Raw genomic sequence first — 22,858 nt, 5'->3', positions numbered from 1 at the left:
CTGTTTGTAGACAGACTGAATAGGTCTTACTGTTGTACAGCAAGCTTGGGCCCAACTAGTCGAGCAGTAGGTTAAGTGGGGGAGTATCATAGATTTGAAGTACAGTTTTGCTACCTCTGTAGTCAAACAATTTCGTATAAATCGGAAATTAGCTAGGTTGAATTTGGTTATTTGAATTACCCTTTTCACATGCTTTTTAAAAGAGAGGTTGGAATCAAGTATGATGCCAAGGTACTTAAAATCAGATACCACCTGGAGCTTCTCCCCTGACACATAGACATCTGGCTCAGTAGCATCTGTTGCCCTCTTTGTGAAGAACATGCAAACAGTTTATTTCACATTGAGATGCAAACACGAGTCACTGAGCCCCTTTGTAACCTGGACCATTACAGTAGTGAGTTCTTGTGCAGCTTGTTGTTTGCTCTTTGCATGCACATATATCACTGTATCATCTGCATACATTTGAACTTCAGACCCAGTACAGACAGAAGGCAGATCATTAATGTACAGGCTGAACAGGAGGGGCCCCAGTATTGACCCTTGGGGCACACCCACATCATAGCTAAGAGTGGGCGACAGCTCATTGCTCACTCTGACACACTGAGTTCTGCCTTCAAGGTATGATTTCATCCATCTCAAGGCATCGGGGGAAAAGTTGAACTTGGACAATTTTGTGATGAAAGAAGAAATTTTCCAGAAGAAAGCAGTTGGCCGTTTCTGTGGAGTGTTTCGCTCTGAAGCCAAACTGCATGGAATGTAATGTGAAGGGGCTGTTGTTGAGGTGGGCAATCAGTTGTTCTGCTACACACTTTTCAACAACCTTTGACACCACAGGTAGTATACTAATGGGCCTGTAGTTACTCACGTCAGCAGGGTCGCCTGATTTAAAGATGGCCGTTATTATGGACATAAACATTACACAACAAGTTGGAAATCGCAAATTCACTAATAAGTGCGTTGGAAGGAATCAGTGGCTGACCGCAAGCGTTGCAAAGCAATCACTAGCCTCCTATTCAGTGGAGAGGGTGTGTGGTCCAAATCTGGGTTTAAGGGTCTCTTTTCCAAGCTTAAAAGGATAAACATTCAACACCATGGACCAGAAAAGGTTGAATACATTGGCCATGCTGTCAATCCAGCATGACTTCTGCCGCATTCAAAACAACTGGGAACTCGGAACTGGGAAATCTCAGACTTCAGTGAGTTCAAGACAACTCGGAACTCAGAAAAAAACGAGCACCGACTGGGAAAATGTGTTTTGAACGGTCACCCAACTCGGAATTCCAAATCGGTAACTGGGGTCCCTTTCTAGAGCTCTAAACTGAAGATCACTGACGTCATGATTTTACCGTGTTTTTTTTCGGAGGTCCCGTTTGTCATGAAAGCACTATACATTCAGTGAATGCCAGAATTTAATGAATAAGTTTGATGCCAAAATTTTCCCAACGGGGACCGCCGTGCCACCTTCCTGTTCAAGTGATTACAGCACAACAAGGTGAGTCCAAAAATGTATTGTATCCTGCAGCATAAATGATGTAATATGCCAGGGAGAAATGTATACTGTAGCAAAAAAGAGACCATGTTTGTATGCGGCTTTATTAACTCAATGATTATTTTATTTTATTTTTTACATTGTTTGCAAATTGATATGTGACGTGCCAAAAATGTGGGGCTCAAAACAGGTGGGGCTTTCAATGGAGTGTAATTAATCAAACAAACATAAGAATTGTTTTCGATGATTGTTTTTATTCGCATCAACTTGATTTGAAGATTTACATTCATTTTGAAAACATGTTTTCAAGCTTGACAATAACTTCTCGGAAGGCGAGTGATACTGATAAACTCACATAGTGACACAAACCATTACATATTTTTTTAACTTATTCTGACTTAAATGCAGATATCATTTTTTATAATTATGACATATGATACTGTTTGCATGTTTTAATATCACTATCAAAACAGGACAAATAAGAATTACATTTTTTCACTAGTCTTTCCACTAGGAAGACCGTGAACGCCATATCTTAAATTATTATTTTTTTAAACTTCCCCACAGGGAAAAATACAAAATATATTCACTTTATAAAAATGAAATAGAATCTTATTCGTGAAACGAAAATAAAAACAGAAGATTCAATTGATGCTCTTGTAATCAAGAGAGAATAATTAAAATACTGACATTGTTAAGTCCTTTTCATTAAAACTAGAACTTATAGTATAAACTCCTGCAAATGCAGAAAATGAGGATGAAATCGTCAGTAATGTGGAGTTGGAAATGTCCTGCTTGAGCAGACGAGGAAGAAGATCTCTTCCTATTCTCATTACTGTCTAACATCCATAACATTATTCTTAGACCAACATGGTCCATTGTGCTTGTCTGAAAGTGCAGCTCCAGTCTGTAGGACACTACCAGGGCCTCCAGAGGGCGCTGTTAACTGGACTCTTCTCTTTGCTGATGCTGTGCTGGACTGGAGAGCTCAGCTGAGGCAGGTCACTCTCCCTTCTGTTCTTATCAGAGGATGGTTGCAGGCTCTGAAATTCCAGCAGCAAGTGGCTCAGCAGTTTTCTCTGAGATGGTGTCTTCAACTCATCTGTGGACAGGAAGTGTACAATCTCTTGGACACATCTGGAGTAACCCTGATTGACAGGTGCTGAGCAGGAGGAAGAGCTCACTGACTGTTGCTGTCGTCTCAGGAAGCAAACTGTCATCTCCAGTATGCCTGCTTTCTCCAGCTTGGAGTCAGACTGCTGGTTGAGGATCTCTGGACTCAGGAGAGACTTGAGCTGCTCAATGCTGTTGTTGATACGATCTCTGCGTAACTTCTCCACCACTGGCTTTCTAATCTGCAAAAAAATAAGGAGAGTCATTTATAACATTGTTCTAAAATATATCAGAGGTCTGATAAAAAGACGACAACTATTATCAAGAATCAAATCATAAAGCAAGTTGTAATTTCAATTTACCTTGTTTGTCAGAGTCAGGTGCTCCTTAGAGTAGATCATGGCTGAAGTGATTGTAGGTGCCATGGCTGGATCTCTGTGCTGTAGAGGTCTCTGTGTAGAAATTGAATCTGATCTCTACATGCTTCATCTCTCCTATATATAGTCCCAAATCTGCATATGAATGTGTGGGTCTTGGGCTTGTTGGAGTTTCTCACAGTCTGTAGCCAATGGGGGAGCTTGGGTTCTTAATGCTGGGGACAATGGTCACGTCTCAGGGGAACAGGTGGGGGGTGATGGAGAGTGACTCGGAGCGCTGTGTGAATCTGGGAAAGTGGTGACCCCCAGATTTCCTGCCTAATGGATCAATGACACAGACAGTGCACACGCTCATCATCAAAACTTACACATGCGGGACTGACACATACCTTCTGCATTAAAACTTACACTGCTTTCTTATACAATTTATTGGAAGATTCATAGCCTACCATATTGTATTTGGTGACTGCATTATGAATATGACCTCTTTATTTGTTATCCTGAATAGAAAAATGGCTTCCTGCAAATTCTGTGCAAATTCAGTATTTTAGCTTGTTTGCGTGTTTGCTCTATCCGTAAAAGGTTTGTACACGTTTGAGATTTATTCATGCTAAATGTTTTTTTCATTATAATGAAGTAGCATAATTAGCATAATGGGATGAATTCTTATAGAAGACAGAGAAAATAGCAATATGAGCAAAATTTAGATCGATATCGGAATGACTTCATCATTTCTCATAACTAATAACTACTATTATTCCAGTTTTGGAAGTCCAGAGGTAGCAGATGTGTTCTCTGGCTTAAGCCTGGTGGTCAGTGTGAGTAGAGAGCTGATCTGAGTTTCCCACACTAAGTCCTGTGTGCTGTGATCAATGCACTACAAAAGGTGCTCATTGGACCTTTAGTGATGGCTATTGGATCTGTGTTGTATGATAGACAGATTCTGACATCACAGACCATCTGGATTCTGGAGGGAAACTCCTGCACTGGCTGATTCAACACATACTCTTAGAGGTACAGACAGTGTATCCAAGTTAGTCCAAGTCAATGTCTGCAATTCAATCCGTTTTCTAAATGGTATTTAAGCTGATATTGATTCTCTTTGTCCTAGACAATAGCTATATTTTAAAGGAAACATTTGATGTTATTACAAATTACATAAAATAATAAGATTTTCTTCCAGGAAGATAGAAATAGTGTAAAAAAAAATACGGAACCAAATAGTCAAATCACCATTTAGTATGCCTTGTTAAATGGCATTGTCTCTACACAAGCAGTTCCCATCAAGCCCCTGGGGTTAAGTTTGTTTCTTAGATGTTTGTCAATTTAGATGATGGTAAATACAAATATTTTGACTAATTGATATAGTCTCGGTAGCCTATACAAGAAGCAACAAGTTTAATAAAAGATCCTGAAGGGTTAACCATACAGCAAGTTATTATTGGCCTTATTTCATTAGCATTAGTATGAGGACTGTAACAATACATTTCAAAATAAGACTATGAAATTAGATTTTCACCAGTCACTTTATTTACTTTTTTGGTTTGTGAAATTATGTGAACATTTACTAAACATAGGCCTAGGATTCTGAAATATAACAATCAAAATTCCTCCCCCATCCCTTGACCCCCCCCTGTGTATGGGTCTGAGTCTATTGTCTCAAAGAGGCTCTGCGAATGAGTTTTCCTGGGTTTCCCACACTCTCTCCATTGACTGCTTTCCTTTCAATGGAACAACAGAAGTGTGTCTTATTACTCATCACATTAGCTATGCAGTTGAGTCAAGTCCCAGACAAAGAAGGATACTTACTCTGTGTCTGCCCACCTGACTATGATGAGGGTATCAATAAGCTTTATTTTTATAAATCACTTAGAAAATCTACCATGTTAGCTAAATCAAGATATAGAACACCTATAATCTACGGAACAATGCAGAAAAGATACATTTTACCAATGTAAAAATGGTTTATTTGCCTTTTGTAATGACATTGCACAAGTAAGCACTTCTGCGAAGACTAACATGCAAACAGTGTTGGGAAAAGTATCCAATTGTCATACTTGAGTAGAAATAAAGATACCTTAAAATAGAAAATAACTAATGTAAAAGTGAAAGTCCCCCAGTTAAATACTACTTGCGTAAAAGTCTAAAAGTATTTGGTTTTAAATATAGTTAAGTATCAGAAGTAAATGTAATTGCTCAAATATACTTAAGTATCAAAAGTAAAAGTATGAATAATTTCAAATTCCGTACGTTAATCTGCCACGTTGTATAATGATAGGAGACATGCGCAGGATAAAAAAAAAAAATCCCTAACCAAATAGAGTACGTCATGGGGACGAAGCCCAAAACAAACACGTATATACATAACACAGGGATGTAACCCAAACAAAAGAGCGAGGTGTAAACTTATAATAAATACATGGGACGAGAACCGGGAATAATAATACACAGGACGAGACCCGTAATAACAAGTGCACACTAACACGGTATGTAAACCGTAATACAATGTACAGTAAACGTAGTACAAAAGCCGATACCACAGAGCACAGGTACTTAACAAGACCAACAGACATGGAACAATAATCGACAGGACAATGGGGAACAGAGGGCACAATAATACACATACTAATCAGGGGGAATAGGAACCAGGTGTGCGTAATGAGACAAGACAGTCCGGGGTTGGTGGTAATGTGTTTAATGATCCAGCCTAGAAGGCCGGTGATGTAGACCTCTGGAGCTGGTGAAAGGAATGAGCAGCAGTACCGGGGGGATCCGTGACATAATCAAACCAGACAGCACACTTTTCTAGTTTTTAAGGGTCTGAATACTTATGTAAAAGTGATATTTCAGTTTTAAACTTTTTATAAATGAGCAAAAATGGCTACAAACCAGAAAAAAAACAATTTAATACATTTTAGAATAAGGCTGTAACCTAACAAAATGAATTAGAGGTCTACCGATTAATCGGAATGGCCGATTAATTAGGGCCGATTTCAAGTTTTCATAACAATCAATATGTATTTTTGGACACCGATTTTGCAGATAAAAAAAATAAAAATGTATTTATTTTTTACACCTTTATTTAACTAGGAAAGTCAGTTAAGAACACATTCTTATTTTCAATGACGGACTAGGAACGGTGGGTTAACTGCCTCGTTCAGGGGCAGAATGACAGAATTTCACCTTGTCAGCTCTGGGGGATCAATCTTGCAACTTTACAGTTAACTAGTCCAACGCAATAACGACCTGCACTCCACAAGCAGACTGACTGCCTGTTACGCAAATGCAGTAAGCCAAGGTAAATTGCTAGCTAGCATTAAACTTATCTTATAAAAACAATCAATCATAATCCCTAGTTAACTACACATGGTTGATGATATTACTAGATATTATCTAACGTGTCCTGCGTTGCATATCATCTGACTGAGCATACAAGCATACAATTATCTAAGTATCTGACTGAGCGGTGGTAGGCAGAAGCAGGCGTGTAAACATTCATTCGAACAGCACTTTCGTGCGTTTTGCCAGCAGCTCTTCGTTGTGCATCAAGCATTGCGCTGTTTATGACTTCAAGCCTATCAACTCCCGAGATAAGGCTGGTGTAACCCAAGTGAAATGGCGAGCTAGTTAGCGCGCTAATAGTGTTTCAAACGTCACTTGCTCTGAGCCTTGGAGTGGTTGTTCCCCTTGCTCTGCATGGGTAACGCTGCTTCGAGGGTGGCTGTTGTCGTTGTGTTCCTGGTTCGAGCCCAGGGAGGAGCGAGGAGAGGGACGGAAGCTATACTGTTACACTGGCAATAATAAAGTGCCTATAAGAACATCAAATAGTCAAAGGTTAATGAAATACAAATGGTATAGAGGGAAATAGTCCTATAATAACTACAACCTAAAACTTCTTACCTGGGAATATTGAAGACTCATGTTAATTTATGGCTGCATCCCGCTACCGGGATCGATATGACAGCAGCCAGTGAAAGTGCAGGGCGCCAAATTCAAACAACAGAAATCTCAAAATTAAAAAAACATACATGTGTTTTATATCATTTTAAAGGTAATCTTGTTGTTAATCCCACCAAAGTGTCCGATTTCAAATATGCTTTTCAGCGAAAGCACTACAAACGATTATGTTATGTCACCACCAAACCACAATAAGCACAGCCATTTTTCCAGCGAAAGATAGCTTTCACAAAAAGCAGAAATAGAGATAAAATGAATCACTAACCTTTGATTATCTTCATCAGATGACACTCATAGGACTTCATGTTACACAATACATGCATGTTTTGTTTGATAAAGTTCATATTTATAACAAAAAATCTGAGTTTACATTGGCGCGTTACATTCACTAGTTCCAAAAACATCAAGTGATTTTGCATAGCCACATCGTTTCAACAGAAATACTCATCATAAATGTAGATGATAATACAAGTTATACACATGGAATTATAGACATACCTCTCCTTAATGCAACCGCTGTGTCAGATTTCAAAAAAACTTTACGGAAAAAGCAAATCATGCAATAATCTGAGACGGAGCTCAGAACAATAGCCAAATTAGTCGCCATGTTGGGGTCAACAGAAACCAGAAAATACATGATAAATGTTTCCTTACCTTTAATGAACTTCATCAGAATGCAGTCCTAGGAATCCCAGGTCCACAATAAATGCTTGATTTGTTCGATGATGTCCGTTATTTATTTTCAATTAGCTACTTTGGTTAGCGCGTTAGCGGTTAACAATTCCAAAGTCACAAAGCGCATCCACTATAACGTGACGAAATGTCCAAAGGTTCCGTAACAGTCAGTAGAAACATGTCAAACGATGTACTGAATCAATCTTTAGAATGTTGTTAACATACATCTTGAATAACGTTCCAACCGGAGAATTAGATTGACTTCAGAAGAGTGGTGGAACAGAGGTCCTCCTCATGTGAAGGCGCGTGTTCAATGCGTGGTCACCTCATGGCAGTGATTACTAATTCCTGTCTCCTTCGGCCCCCTTCACATTAGAGTCATCAGACAAAGTTCTATTGACTGTTGACATCTAGTGGAAGCCGTAGGAAGTGAAAACTCATCAATATCTCGTTGTAATTTTAATGAGAGCTTGGTTGAAAATCTGCCACCTCAGAAACAATTCAAACAGGAAGTGGAACTTCTCAGGTTTTTGCCTGCCATATGAGTTTTGTTATACTCACAGACATAATTCAAATAGTTTTAGAAACTTCAGAGTGTTTTCTATCCAATACGAATATTGGAATAATCGAATAATATGCATATATTAGCAACTGGGACTGAGGAGCAGGCAGTTTACTATGGGCACCTCTGTACACCTTTCATCCAAGCTACTCAATACTGCCCCTGCAGCCATAAGAAGTTAAAAGGAACCACCAGCGTTCATATGTTCTCATCTTCTCAGCAAGGAACTTAAACGTTAGCCTTCTTACATGGCACATATTGCACTTTTACTTTCTTCTCCACCACTTTGTTTTTGCATTATTTAAACCAAATTGAACATGTTTCATTATTTATTTGAGGCTAAATTGATTTTTTTGATGTATTATATTAAGTTAAAATAAGTGTTCATTCAGTATTGTTGTAATTGTCATTATTACAAATACATACAAATACATTTTTATTATATAAGCCGATTAATCGGTATCGGCTTTTTTGGTCCTCCAATAATCGGTCGACCTCTAGTCTGAATACTTTTCAAAGGCACTGTATTTGAATATACTCAAATACAGAGTATATTCAAATACAATTAAATACATACATGCATTTGACCCCAGGTCCTAAAAATATTTGAAATCATGTATTAGTAAGCTATTATTTTAAAATACTTTTAATACTTCCAGTAGTAGGTGATTTCGGCCACATTATTTGAAAATACTCAAATACACAGAAAGTACGTATTTAAATAACAAATAATCAAATACACATATATTTGAAGTTGGAACCTAGGTTTGCTAGTGATACATATCTCATACCTCTAAACCCTCAACTAAATTAATTAACACAGAATATTACATACAGTGCCTTCAGTATTCACACCCCTTGACTTGTTCCAAATGTTGCTGTGTTACAGCCTGAGATTTATGTCACTGGCCTACACACAATACCCCATAATGTCAAAGTTGAATTATGTTTTTAGAAATGTTGACTAATTAATAAAAAATGAAAAGCTGAAATGTCTTGATTCAATAAGTATTCGACACATTCGGCAAGCCGTAACAAATAAATTCAGGAGTAAAAATGTGCTTAACAAGTCACATCTTAAGTTGCATGGACTCACTTTGTGCAATACTAGTGTTTAATGTGATTTTTGAAAGACTACCTCATCTCTGTACCCCACATATACAATTATCGGTATGGTTTCCTAGTCGAGCAGTTAATTTCAAACACATATTCATCCACAAAGACCAGGGACGTTTTCCCAATGCCTCGCAAAGAAGGGAACCTGTTGGTAGATGGGTTAAAAAAAGACATTGAATATCCCTTTGAGCATGGTGAAGTTATTAATTACACTTTGGATGGTGTATCAATACACCCTGTAACTACAAAGATACAGGCGTCCTTCATAACTCAGGTGTCAGAGAAACCGCACAGAGATTTCATCATGAGGCAATGGTGACTTTAAAACAGTTACAGAGTTTAATGACTGTGATAGTAGAAAACTGAGGATGGATCAATAACATTGTAGTTACTCAACAATACTAACCAAAATGACAGAGTGAAAAGAAAGAAGCCTGTATAGAATTCTAATATTTCAAAACATGCATTCTGTTAGCAATAAGGCACTAAAGTAAAATTGCAAAAAATGCAGCAAAGAAATTATCTTAATGTCCTGAATACAAAGCATTATGTTTGGGGGCAAACACAACACATCACATCTTCATATTTTAAAGCATGGTGTTGGCTTCATCATGTTATGGGTATGCTTGTCATCGGCAAGGACTAGGGAGTGTTTTTGGGGATAAAAAGAAACGGAATAGAGCTAAGTACAGGCAAAATTCTAGAGGAAAACCTGGTTCAGTCTCCTTTCCAACAGCCACTGGGAGACAAATTCACCTTTCAGCAGGACAATAACCTTAAACACAAGGCCAAATATACACTGGAGATGCTTACCAAGATGACATTGAATGTTTCTGAGTGGCCTGGTTACAGTTTGACTTAAATTGTCTTGAAAATCTATGGTAAGACTTGAAAATGGCTGTCTAGCAATGATCAACAACCAACTTCACAGAGCTGGAAGAAGTTTAAGAATAATAATGTGCAAATATAGTACAATTCAGGTGTGCAAAGCTCTTAGAGACTTACCCAGAAAGACTCACATCTGAAATTGCTGACAAAGGTGATTCTAACATGTATTGACTCAGGGGTGTGAATACTTATGTAAAAAAAAATAGATATTTATTTATTTCCAAAAAAAAAAAAAAACATTTCTAAAAACATGTATTCCCTTTGTCATTATAGGGTATTGTGTGTAGATGGTTGAAAAAATATATATATTTAATCAATTTTGAATTCAGTCTTTAACACAACAAAATGTAGAAAAAGTCAAGGGGTATGAATACTTTCTGAAGGTACTGTAACTACTGGATAATCATATATTTATTGATGACGTTCATAAGCCATTGCATCTTTCTTTCCTTGGATTTAAGATTTTAGGATGTCAAATGATCAGTACTTGGACTCTAACGCAAAATATAGGATTTAAAAAAAAAAAAACACAAACCATCAGATACATTTAATGATTTATTTTATTTTTCATATAGAATAGTTTTCCTTAATTTTGTGATTAAACATTCCTCCAATTTCTTGAAAACATCTTCAAGACACATCATAGAGTGTGGGTTATATAAAATCTCCATAGAAGCAACTGCAAACAAATGCATTTCTTACAGATACATATGTCAATATGATGTGAGCATTTCAGTGCTGTAACATTGGTAGTGCATCACAAAATAAACAGGCTTGAATATCAAGCAAATCAATTAAAGATTTGTAAGTCATAAACAAGAAAATATTATCTGTAATTCCTTCACAGAAGGATAGTGTTGCATAATTCAAGAATTTAAACATTCTTTGTGCGCTTTCTCACCCAATGTGGGTAATAAATAGACTATAATGGGTCAATGATGAATAATAATTCAATACAAATCTTCAAAGAAGATAAATTCACTCAAAAACATCAAAAATATTATGAAATTAATTGTTCCTTTGTAGTTGTTTTGCATTTTCTGAACAATGCAGATTATAAACCATCTTTAGCAGATTGAGGAATTTCGTCTTAAATAGTAAGAATAACTTAACATGATACTCATGTTACATGAAAAGGAAAAGTGATGATATTTCCTCACAGAGGAAAATAAAAAAGGTCATATCAATATGAACTTCCATTGGGAAGGCTTTTTCACATATTCATGAAAAAACAATAAACACAATCAAAACATAACTTTTAAATGTCCTGCATAAGCAGAAGATTATGTCTCTTTACATTGTCATTACTGTCCACAACATTAATGTAAGACCAACTGGTACATTATGTTTGTCTCAGAGTGGAGCTCCGGTCTGTAGGACTTTACCAGGGCCTCCAGAGGGCACTGTTGACTGGACTCTGCTCTTTGCTTACACTGCGCTGGGGTGGGGGACTCAGCTGAGACAGGTCACTCCCTTCTGTTCTTATCCGAGGATGGCTGAAGTATCTGCAAGTGGCTCAGCAGTCTTCTCTGGAATGTGTCTTCACCTCATCCTTGGACAGGAAGTGCACAATCTCTTGGACACTCCTGGAGTAACCCTGATTGACAGGTGCTTAGCATGAGGAGTAGATCACTGGCTGGTACTGTTGTTGTTGTATCAGGAAGCAAACTGTCAGCTCCAGGATGCCTGATTTCTCCATCTTGAAGTCTATGATCTCTGAATAACTTTTCCACGACTGGCTTTCTTAGCTGCAAGAAGAGAAGAGGAGAGTCATTAATAACCTTATTCTGATATATGGCATTATTGAAACAAATAATCCATCCACCAAAGTAAATAAATGTCCTTGAATTTGAATCTTAAATTTACCTTGTTGGTCAGAGTCAGGTGCTCCTTAGAGTAGATCATTGCTGAAGTGATTGTAGGTGCCATGGCTGGATCTCTGTGCTGTAGAGGTCTCTGTGTAGAAAGTGAATCTGATTTCTACTGGCTTCATCTCTCCTATATATATAGTCCCAAATCTGCATATGAAAGTGTGTGTCTTGTGCTTGTTGGAGTTTCTCACAGTCCGTAGCCAATGGGTGAGCTTGGGAGGACAATAAGGAATGTGGAGCTGCCACATGCTCAGTGTTCTTATTGCTGGGGGACAATGGTCACGTCTCAGGGGAACAGATGGAGGGGTGATGGAGAGTAACTCACAGAGCGCTGTGTGACTCTGGGAAAATGGTGACCCCCGGATCTTGGGACCAATGACACTGACAGAGCACACGCTCATCATCACAATTTACAATTGACTCAAATACTTTTCAATAAAATTCCTAATAATTTTAGGTTTTTGCATTTTAGATAATTATTACTGTCCTGACATTGTAAAAATTCCATCCAATGTGAAGCACTTTGAATGGGTTCAAATACCTGCTCATATATTTAGCTGTCAGAGCAGCTCATAGATTACTGCACCTGTACATAACCCATCTACAATTTAGCCCAAACAACTACCTCTTTACCTACTGTATTTATTTATTAATTTATTTTGCTCCTTTGCACCCCATTATTTCTGTCTCTACTTTGCACTTTCTTCCAATGCAAACCAACCATTCCAGTGTTTTTTTTTTGTTTTTTTTTAGTTTTTATTTTACTTGCTGTGTTGTACTCACTTCGCCTCCATGGCCTTTTTATATTTTTATTTATTTATACATATATCTGTTTGCCTTCACCTCCCTTATCTCACCTCACTTGCTCACATTGTATATAGACTTATTTTTTTTTTTTTCACTGTATTATTGACTATATGTTTGTTTTTACTCCATGTGTAACTATGTGTTGTTGTATGTGTCGAACTGCTTTGCTTTATCTTGGCCAGGTCGCAATTGTAAATGAGAACGTGTTCTCAATTTGCCTACCTGGTTAAATAAAGGTTAAATAAAATAAAAATAAAAATATATAGCCTAATTAGTCTAATTCAATAACTTATTTCCACTATTATAACTGCCATGTTGTTTAGCTGTTCAGATGAGTCAGAAAATAGAAATGTTATTTTTTCAATAAATATACTGATTTATAAGGTAATACTATTATGTACAAAACATAACCTCAGTTTTCAGGCTTGTAAATTGTTGCTCATTCACTTCCTGAAGTGTGCCTATTCCCCCACTGAGACTCACAGGTGCTGGTGGGACTGATGAATGACCATGAACTGTCTCTGCTCTCTAGAGCTTTCAAACACTGCTCATTGCGATAGCTTCAAATAAACAATAGAAGTGTGCATTGTTTAATGCTAATTAATCTCTACACAAGCCGTTTCCAACATGCCCTTGGGATTAAAGCTCATGAGTACAATATTTCTCAATGAGGAAATAGACAAACACAAACATTTTGACTAGAGGTAAATATTGTCACATGAGTTGTTGGAACATTTGTCACATTCACCACTGCATCAAAACAGTGGTGGCAATCTCATTTACGACTAATGAGAAACAATGGAAGACAGTGGAAATGTTTACTTTACTTAATTGCATTTTAGTTTTAGAGGGACATGGCACTTAATCAACATTACTGTAGAAGTGCCCGTATTAGCCAGCCGACTAATTTTCATCATAGAATTTGGAATGTAACTATGAAACAGTCACAAGAAATGTTCACAAATCAATGCTTCGCTTCATACTCGTTGCCTAACCCACTGGCTACAGGTTATCTACACGTCTCTGCTATGTAAAGCCCCGCCTTATCGCACCCACTTGTAGCACGCGTATATCTCACTGGTCACCCCCAAATCCAATTCCACCTTTGGTCGTCTTTCCTTCCAGTTCTCTGCTGCCAATGACTGGAACGAACTGCAAAAATCTCTGAATCTGGAGACTCATTTCTCCCTCACTAGCTTAAAGCACCAGCTGTCAGAGCAGCTCACAGATCACTGCACCTGTACATAGCCCATCTGTAAACAGCCCATCTATCTACCTACCTCATCCCCATACTGTATTTATTTATTTATCTTGCTCCTTTGCACCCCAGTATCTCTACTTGCACATTAATTTTCTGCACATCTACCATTCCAGTGTTTAATTGCTATATTGTAATTACTTCACCACCATGGCCTGTTTTATTGCCTTAACTCCCTTATCTTACCTCATTTGCACTCACTGTATATAGACTTTTTGTTTTACTTTGTTCTACTGTATTATTGACTGTATGTTTTGTTTATACCATGTGTAACTCTGTGTTGTTGTATGTGTCGAATTGCTATGCTTTATCTTGGCCAGGTCGCAGTTGCAAATGAGAACTTGTTCTCAACTAGCCTGCCTGGTTAAATAAAGGTGAAATTATTTATTTATTTTTAATTAAAAAATAATGAAAGTATTTTTTAAATAAAGCGTTTCACATGTTCACTTTCAAAGGATAAATTAAGAGAGCCATCTAAGAATTTAAATATAAAGAAACTATTGAGAATATTAATCGATGGCTGAAAGAGCATGAGGAATGCATTTGGAATGTATTGGGAACCCCAACAACATCTATTCAAACCCCTCCTACCATGCAGTGGGTCTTTGTGATAGCAGACACACTTATATTGTGTCAGGGCTCAGCAGACTGCATGCAGAAGTGTGGGAAGCCGTGTGTCTCTGTGGCTCCCAGCTCCAGAGAGAAGAGGGCGTGTGACTGGGGCACACTCAGCTTTGTGCAGGGAGCCAGCTGTGCTGTGAAACTCAGAGGAGGGAAGTGTGCTGCCTGGGGCTTCTGGGAAACCTGCGCCTGTAGACAGACAGACAGGTCATCATCACCTCAGAGCTACAGCACTCTGATGGAGTCACATTACCTGGAAGGTCATCTGATACAGATGGACAAGTGTGAAAGGACTCCAATCTGATCAGTACTGTCACTGTCTCAAACAGCTTTCAGTAAAAGTTACAACATTATGAGTAGCCTACCAGTGTTTTAAAGGTATGTATCATCTCACACATATGTAAGTTGTGGGATCAATGCCTGTGTCTTTGATCCCAACATTTAGCAGCAGATCTGGGGGGCACCACTTTCCCAGAGTCAAACAGCGCTCTGTGAGTTACTCTCCATCACCCCTCCACCTGTTCCCCTGAGACGTGACCATTGTCACCCAGCAATATGAACACTGAGCATGTGGCAGCTCCACATTCCTTATTGTCCTCCCAAGCTCACCCATTGGCTACGGACTGTGAGAAACTCCAACAAGCCCAAGACACACACTTTCATATGCAGATTTGGGACTATATATAGGAGAGATGAAGCCAGTAGAAATAACTCTACACAGAGACCTCCACAGCACAGGGATCCAGCCATGGGGCCTACAATCACTTCAGCAATGATCTACTATAAGGAGCACCTGACTGACCAAAAAGGTAAATTGAAGATTCAAATTCAAGGACCATTATTCAGTTTGATTAGATTTATTATTTGCTTCAATAATACCATATTCCAGAACAACGCTTTTAATGACACTCCTCCTCTTCTCACAACTAAGAAAGCCAGTGGTGGAGAAGTTACGCAGAGATAGTATCAACAGCAGCATTGAGAAGCTCAAGTCTCTCCTGAGTCCAGAGATCCTCAATCAGCAGCACAACTTCAAGCTGGAGAAAGCAGACATCCTGGAAATTAGTTTGCTTCCTGAGAGGACGGCAACACATCCAGCGAGTGAGTTCCTCCTCATGCTCAGCACCTGTCAATCAGGGTTACTCCAGATGTCTCCAAGAGATTGCGCACTTCTTGTCCAAGGATGAGGTGAAGACACATTCCAGAGAAGACTGCTGAGCAACTTCCAGAGCCTGCAGCCATCCTGTGATAAGAACAGAAGTGAGAGTGACCTGCCTCAGGCAACAGCAAAGAGAAGAGTCCAGTCAGCATAGAAAACCTATGGATCACGTTGGTCTAAGAATAATGGTATCATTGTCATGGACATGAATGAGAATAGGAAGAGATCTTCTTTATCTTCTGCTCATGCAGGAGTCTCTAAAAGTCTTGCTTTGATTGAGACTGTTCATTTCAGTTTTACTGAATAAGTTTTTCTCAGAAAATGATCCATACTATGAAAACTACATTTTTGTAGTGTGATGGTATTATATAATGAATAACCTTTATTTTTTCTAAAGTGTGTTGATTATGTTGAATGGTGATTCATGAGCAACATCAACTTTAAAAGTCCTCTGAGGACTTTTATGCAAACTTTTGGTGATTGTCTAATGATCTGTTTTAAGGTCAAATCTTAGAGAATAAGCAATTGTTTCCACTACATTTGTGTACTGATATAGTTTTATTTACATTGTATTGAGCATCTTATGTGAAACATGTATTAGTTATCTATTTGATAATGATGGACCTAAGCTACAGCATCACTGTTCCTCCATGATGATTATTTACCCAAGCTGGGTATTATACCTGTAATCATCACTCTGTGATAAGCAATACTCTGATTTAAGAACAAACTTGTCAATTTTATTTTATGATGTTTTGTGATATGATAAAACATTACCTGAATGTGCCTATTGCAGATTGATGAAAACTGTCTCCAAACTCTTGTTGATTTTCAACAATCCAGTGTGTCTTTTTTAAAGACAGTAAATGTTGCCTATATCCCCCATACTATTGCCTGGCAGCCCATACTCTGTCAGAGTAAGACTTGGAGATTTTTCCATGTTCTGTTTGTGATGTTTTATCACTTTGCACAATGTGTCTCATTGAGTCAATTTTTTATAAATTCAAAATCAACCAAATGAAATACTTTTTCTTGTTCTTTACTTAGTTACATTTTCTCATCTTTACTATGACAGCCTATATTTCAGTTCAATAATGTGTAGGCTTAGGCCTAAAAGTGAAATGATTACAAATTACAGTGGTGGGAAAAGGTATTTAATTGTCATACTAGAGTACATGTAAAAAGTCAAAAGTAAATGCAAATTCCTTATATTAAGCAAATATTATCTGCACGATTCTTTAAAAAAAAAGTATTTACAGACCGATAGGGCACACCCCAATACTCAGACATAATTTACAAATGCAGTATTTGTGTTTAGTAAGTCTGCCAGATCAGACGCAGTAGGAATGACAAAGCGTTATATTAATACGTGAATGGATTGCACCATACTGCTGTCCTATCTGAGCATTCGAAATATAACGAGTTTTTGGGTGTCAGTGAAAATGTATGGGAGTAAAAAGTACATCTTTTCTTTAGGAATTTATGTCAAAATAAAAGTTGTCAAAAAATATAAATAGTAAAGTACAGATATCCCAAAAATAGTAATTAAAAGTATTTTTACTTACTTACTGTACACCACTGTGTGCTGGAGGTTTACGATGAAGTAATAATGATTTTTGTTGCTCATCAAATGTGTACCAAATAGTTTCACAAGTGTTCACCTATGTGTAGGCCTACAGAAAATATCGCAGAAGACCAGAGATTTCCTAAAGCAAATATCACAGAAGTTCAGGGCCATGTTCAGTTGCCAAACGTTATTGAATGTTGCAGATAGAAATGCCATGGATAGAGCCAATGTGATTCCTTATTCTACATTTGAGGCATCTGAATGTTCCAAAACGTTGCGTCCTGCTATACGCAGGATAGGCAACTGTGTCATCGACTGACAAATTGCTATAACATATTATGTGGTTAGCTAATACTTAAAATGCCTATCTATGCGTTGTATGATCGGTCAGGCATAAGCAACGTCTAAGCTCTGGAACGCAGTCTTTTCCATCGAGGGATTTTCGATTTTTCATAGCTACCTGAACGTCATTGCGCAACACGTCTGTTACAATGGGCACAGACCTCTGCTTAGGTAGTTGCTTCGCCTGCCAGATCGCCTGGATAGGTATTTTAAGTATCAGCTAACCACATCATACCTTATAGCAATGATGACACAGTCGATGATAGGTCGCGAACCCCTCCTCAGACTTAGCATGCATCAATCAACGGTCGGGAACCATATTGCTATAACATATGATGTGGTTAGCTGAAACGTAAAATAACTATCCAGGCGTTGTACGATCTGGTATGCGTCAGCAAAGCCCGGGCAGAGTAATGTGACCATTGGTTGATGCATGCAACGTCTGAGCAGAGGAACACGACCAATGAGGTGATTTGATTCATCTGTGGCGCCCGGTTTGGGACTGTGAAAGTTGAATGCATTCGTTTTGGAAGCTGGCTAAATCCCGGGAGTGAGCCAGGTGTCCTAGTGGAGTAATGAGTGGGATTCAATTTTTTAACATGCAAACGTGATTTGTTTTAATATAAACGCTTTATCTACCTTCCCAATGAAAACTAGTTTGAAAAATCAAACATGTTTTATGGTAAAGAGATGTACGTTTCTGGACGTAGCACTATCTATTGTGCTGACGCATCACAGCGGATATTCGGATTTTGCGTCACCCTGTCAACTCAACCATTTTAACTTTTTTGCTATTTTTAAATAGGGACATAACTTTTCAACTGAGGGGTTTGGCCGCCTGGTGGAGCCGGACCATGGACGATGCACCATGCTGCCTTGTTGACAACATGACCGAGCTGTAGTCAAGTGGGTCATATCAGCCAGGCTACGAGCGGCGCAGAATAGCATTCGATTGAGATAGGCGCTCATCCTGCCCTTTCTCGTCACAGGCTATAGTCAGTGCTCTGCGGCTCAGCATAATCGAATCCGCCCAATGTCTACTTCCAAGATGGCGGCGGGATGTGAAAGAGTGGACAGTAGTCACAGCATGGATAAAAGCATAACTCTTCCACCCGACGAGATCTTCAGGAATTTGGAAAATGCAAAGAGGTTCGCAATAGACATAGGTAACGTTATACACTAAGTTGCATTTTTCGAGCACTACTTGAATATATTCAGTTGGCTTCTTACTTTGACTACACACACAGCCAGGCATTCAAGAAAGGTTAGCAAGCAGCGACGTGTTGTCGTTCTGTCTGGCTAGCTAACACTGCAGTGTTTATATTAACTAAATTAAGTACCTGTTGCTTCGAAGTTACTTTAGCGCCACAAGCCTGCTACAGACACACATGTTATCTAGTGGCAATTAACATTTTTATGGGCCAACTTAGCTGTAGTTTTCTCAACTGTCTAGCTAGTTAAGTTAGCTAATTTTTACCACTGAGCAAAAGTGGCTGAGCTGTCAACAGTGTCTGACATGTTATTCCATGCTAACTAGGTAGCTACTACGATCAATTATCTCAAGAACGTTTTTTTCTCACAGGTGGATCTCTGACGAAACTCGCCTATTACTCCACTGTTCAACACAAAGTAGCGAAAGTACGGTCATTCGACCATACTGCAAAGGTAGGTGGTATACATAAACGTTTGAACACTGTCAGTACACTCAGCCTGGCGTCAGACTAGACGCAACATAGTACATGTACAACCGGGACACCCAAAATTTGGTTACATAAGACCGATGGTTACTCAAGCGAAAGTTGGGTGGTTCGTTGGGGTGGATGGGTGGCCATATTACAGGAACGTTTAGCAACCAATGTTCCCTCTAAGCTACGCACGTGCAAGCAGCTCCCCAGGGACTACCGCACAGAAGAAACTTCAGCCACGCAGAGAAGCACGAGATTGAACTTCACTCAACTTTCTAGAGTTTGCCCCATTAGTTTACTCTATTGTCGTTCCTTTACTGTGGGTATTGTGGGAATTGTGATCGAATCAACACAATATTAGCTACTTTAAATGCAACGTAACAAAACACACTATGCAAGAGATTTTGTTGTATGCAGAAGGCATTGGAGTAGGATTCTATTGCATTGACAGGCAAGACTTAGATCCGTACTCTATGCAGACCGGTAAGCCATAACCAGTCAGTGCTGCAGTAGGATCTGTGCCATTTATTTTGAACTGGACTGTTTTTACAGCATGAGCAGTCATGAGGTGATGCACTTGTTTTGTGATCAAAGTGATAGCTATTTATAGTGACGTGTGTGTTACGCCCCTGAAAAAGGGGAGAAAGAATCACGACTGTGATACGGTAATGTTACCTCATTGAAACTTTTAGTGCAATGAGAAAAAGACCACGATTTCTCCGTGAACTTGAGTGGAGACCAGAGCAATCGATCTCAGGCTCATAGATTAAGAGCATTTAGTAGATCACAGATTAACACTTTTACCCACGACAAAATAAAGTAATCAACATAACGTTTACACATTCCTCTCACAATTCGTACCCTTTGTATGCTTGACGGATTTTAACACAATTATATAAATGTTATCAATCAACTAATACTGAATGCATGATCTTCTTAACCTTAGATGTTTTAAGATCCTCACATACTATGAACTTACTAATACTTTTTAATGTATAATAGGCTATTAGTATTTCCATTAACCTGTCACATGTGCACATTTGTTCATATCCTTTGCTAGTTAGTGAATTTTTAACAGTTATGGATCATTTGTAGTCAGCAATGGGGGAGTGATTGCTTCCTACAAGAGCACAATACGTGTGCAATTATAGACTTCTTTGAAAAGCGAGTCAGGTAAAGAGCTTTTCTTTGTCTTAAAGGGACAGTGTTGTATTTTGAGACGGGTTTGAATAAGCTAAGTAGTAGTAGTATGGGAGTAATGATGCATTTTATTTTGTTAAGTGGTTTCTTGCATCAAACAACACATTTTCAGTCACCTCCTTGTCTGAAGGACAAGTGGATAAACAGGTTAGTGTCGAGCCCTGCATGTTGTTTTTTTCAAAAGTCTCATGGAATGGAGCCTACATTGAACACCACACATTGGCTGCTACTGTAGGCTGAATGATAGAACAGCTATTTCCATGTTAAAATGTTTTTTGATGATAGGCCTATATTATGATCAAATAGCCACGGTAGCGTTCTTGGTCACTGTTATAACTGTACCTTAAAGCTCAGTACAGTCTAAGATGTTCACAGCAATCGCGTGCCAGAAGTTGCACAGAATTTTCACAACGTTCAATTTGGTGCTCAGCAGACCTGAAATTTACTCCGTGACAAAACAAATTAGAGGGAACATTGCGAGTTCGAATCTCATCATGGTTAACTTTAGCATTTTAGGGAATTAGAAACTTTTCAACTACTTACTAATTTTTGGTACTTTATCGACTTGGCATGTTAACTAACCCTTCCCATAACTCTAACCTTAACCCTTTAAGCTAACCCTTTCCCTAAACTTGACCCTAACCCCTAAAAGCTGCTGCATGGTCAAGCATAAATTTGCTTCAACCCTAACCCCTAGCCTAGCTAACGTTAGACAGAAAATCGTAACATATCATACGACGTTTGATGATCATCCACAAATTAATACATACCATACAAAACATAACAAATCATACTAAATGTAGTGTCTTGGATTTACGTACAGAATGATACGAAATGCTCTAAAACAAGGTTGCAGCGCTGAGGTCCAATGGAGCAGAGGACATACGGTACATAAGAACTTGGCCTTTTCCCTGTTAGATTTGGTCAACTCCTGTGGTCAAAGATAATCGAGGAGAGGGACTGTTGATAATAATGCGCATGTATGAAATTAAGCCGTGGGAACTGGGACATCTCAGACTTCCGACTGGGAAAAATCTTTAGAATTTTTCTAGAGCATTGACATGTAGATCACTGATGTCATGATTAGGGTTGCACATTTTGGGGAATATTCAGAGGTGGGAATATATGGGAATTAACAGAAATATATGCAAATTAATATTAATACCATTTTAAATGTAGAGATTTTTTGCATTGGCTATATTTACCATATCATATGGAGACCGAAACATAAGGTAAAAGGTTTATCATAAGTAGACATAATTGCAAATGATTAAATCCTTCCAATAGAAAAAAATGTTAATGTAGTTACGAATTGAACTTTAATTGAGTTGACTCTTCACATGGGATGATTTCACTGAACAACAAAAGGGAATATTGAATGATCCATCGCGTCACCCAAAAACGTTTTCAACATACATCTGTAAAATGATAGTCTAGACACTAAAGCTTTGGTTGTCTTCCTCTCAGGCTTCCATGTCTTCTCCCTGGACCTCCTCAATGTCCACCTCTTGAACATCAGACTCTGAGGCCTCATCTTCACTGTCACTTTCCAACCTTGTTGAGGATGGCTTGTTGTCAGGCTCAAAAAGCCTCAAATTTGCCTGGATGGCCACCAATTTTTCAACCCTTGTATTGCTCAGCCTGTTGTGTGTGTTCCCAAACAATGACCAGTTGCGCTCTGAGGCGGCTGATGTTGGTGGAATTTGGAGGATGATGGAGGCAACAGGGGAAAGAGCCTCAGATCCACAAAGTCCCTTCCACCAGGTGGCTGATGAGATATGTTGGCACGACTGCCATATTGCATCTCCATCCCAAAGCCCTTGCTTGGATGTGTAATTCGCCAGACTGCCAAGAACCTTGCTCTCATCTAGGCCAATGTGGCGAGACACGGTAGTGATGACACCATAGGCCTTGTTGATCTCTACACCAGACAGGATGCTCTTGCCAGGATACTTGGGGTCCAACATGTACGCTGCGGCGTGTATGGGCTTCAGGCAGAAGTCTTCACGCTTTTTGATGTATTTCAGAACTGTAGTTTCCTCTGCTTGGAGCAACAGTGAAGTTGACAGGGCAGTATGGATTTCTTCTCTTACATCTGAAAGCAGAGTCTGAACATTAGACAGGATAGTATTGTCTCCCTCAATCTGTGCAATGGCTACTGCTATAGGTTT

The 22,858-nt window shown here is 38.7% G+C and overlaps 2 protein-coding genes and 2 pseudogenes across 2 annotated transcripts in view; 2 read left to right on the top strand and 2 right to left on the bottom strand.

Annotated features, from left to right (window-relative positions):
• Positions 1–1,723: 1,723 nt before the first annotated feature.
• On the bottom strand, positions 1,724–3,084 carry LOC129815176 (transcription factor HES-5-like). The gene is made up of 2 exons (XM_055868671.1): positions 2,965–3,084; positions 1,724–2,844 (listed from the first exon to the last, which is right to left on the bottom strand). The coding sequence occupies exons 1-2, from the start codon at positions 3,025–3,027 to the stop codon at positions 2,407–2,409; spliced, it is 501 nt and encodes a 166-aa protein (XP_055724646.1). The 5' UTR covers positions 3,028–3,084; the 3' UTR covers positions 1,724–2,406.
• Positions 3,085–10,719: 7,635 nt separating this feature from the next.
• On the bottom strand, positions 10,720–12,166 carry LOC129815178 (transcription factor HES-5-like; annotated as a pseudogene).
• A 3,411-nt stretch (positions 12,167–15,577) lies between these two features.
• Positions 15,578–16,917, top strand: LOC129815175 (transcription factor HES-5-like; annotated as a pseudogene).
• A 1,591-nt stretch (positions 16,918–18,508) lies between these two features.
• LOC129815174 (4'-phosphopantetheine phosphatase-like) overlaps positions 18,509–22,858 on the top strand; it is a 32,490-nt gene continuing 28,140 nt past the window's right edge. The window contains exons 1-2 of the mRNA XM_055868670.1: positions 18,509–18,968; positions 19,385–19,467. Coding sequence (XP_055724645.1) covers positions 18,836–18,968; positions 19,385–19,467 — 216 coding nt within the window. The 5' untranslated portion in view covers positions 18,509–18,835. The remainder of the gene's footprint in view (positions 18,969–19,384; positions 19,468–22,858) is intronic.

This window comes from Salvelinus fontinalis, chromosome 18 (genome assembly GCF_029448725.1).
Source record: "Salvelinus fontinalis isolate EN_2023a chromosome 18, ASM2944872v1, whole genome shotgun sequence".
Lineage (NCBI taxonomy): Eukaryota > Metazoa > Chordata > Actinopteri > Salmoniformes > Salmonidae > Salvelinus > Salvelinus fontinalis.
Note: the sequence above shows the minus strand (reverse complement) of the source record. Positions and strands in the feature narration are given on the sequence as shown.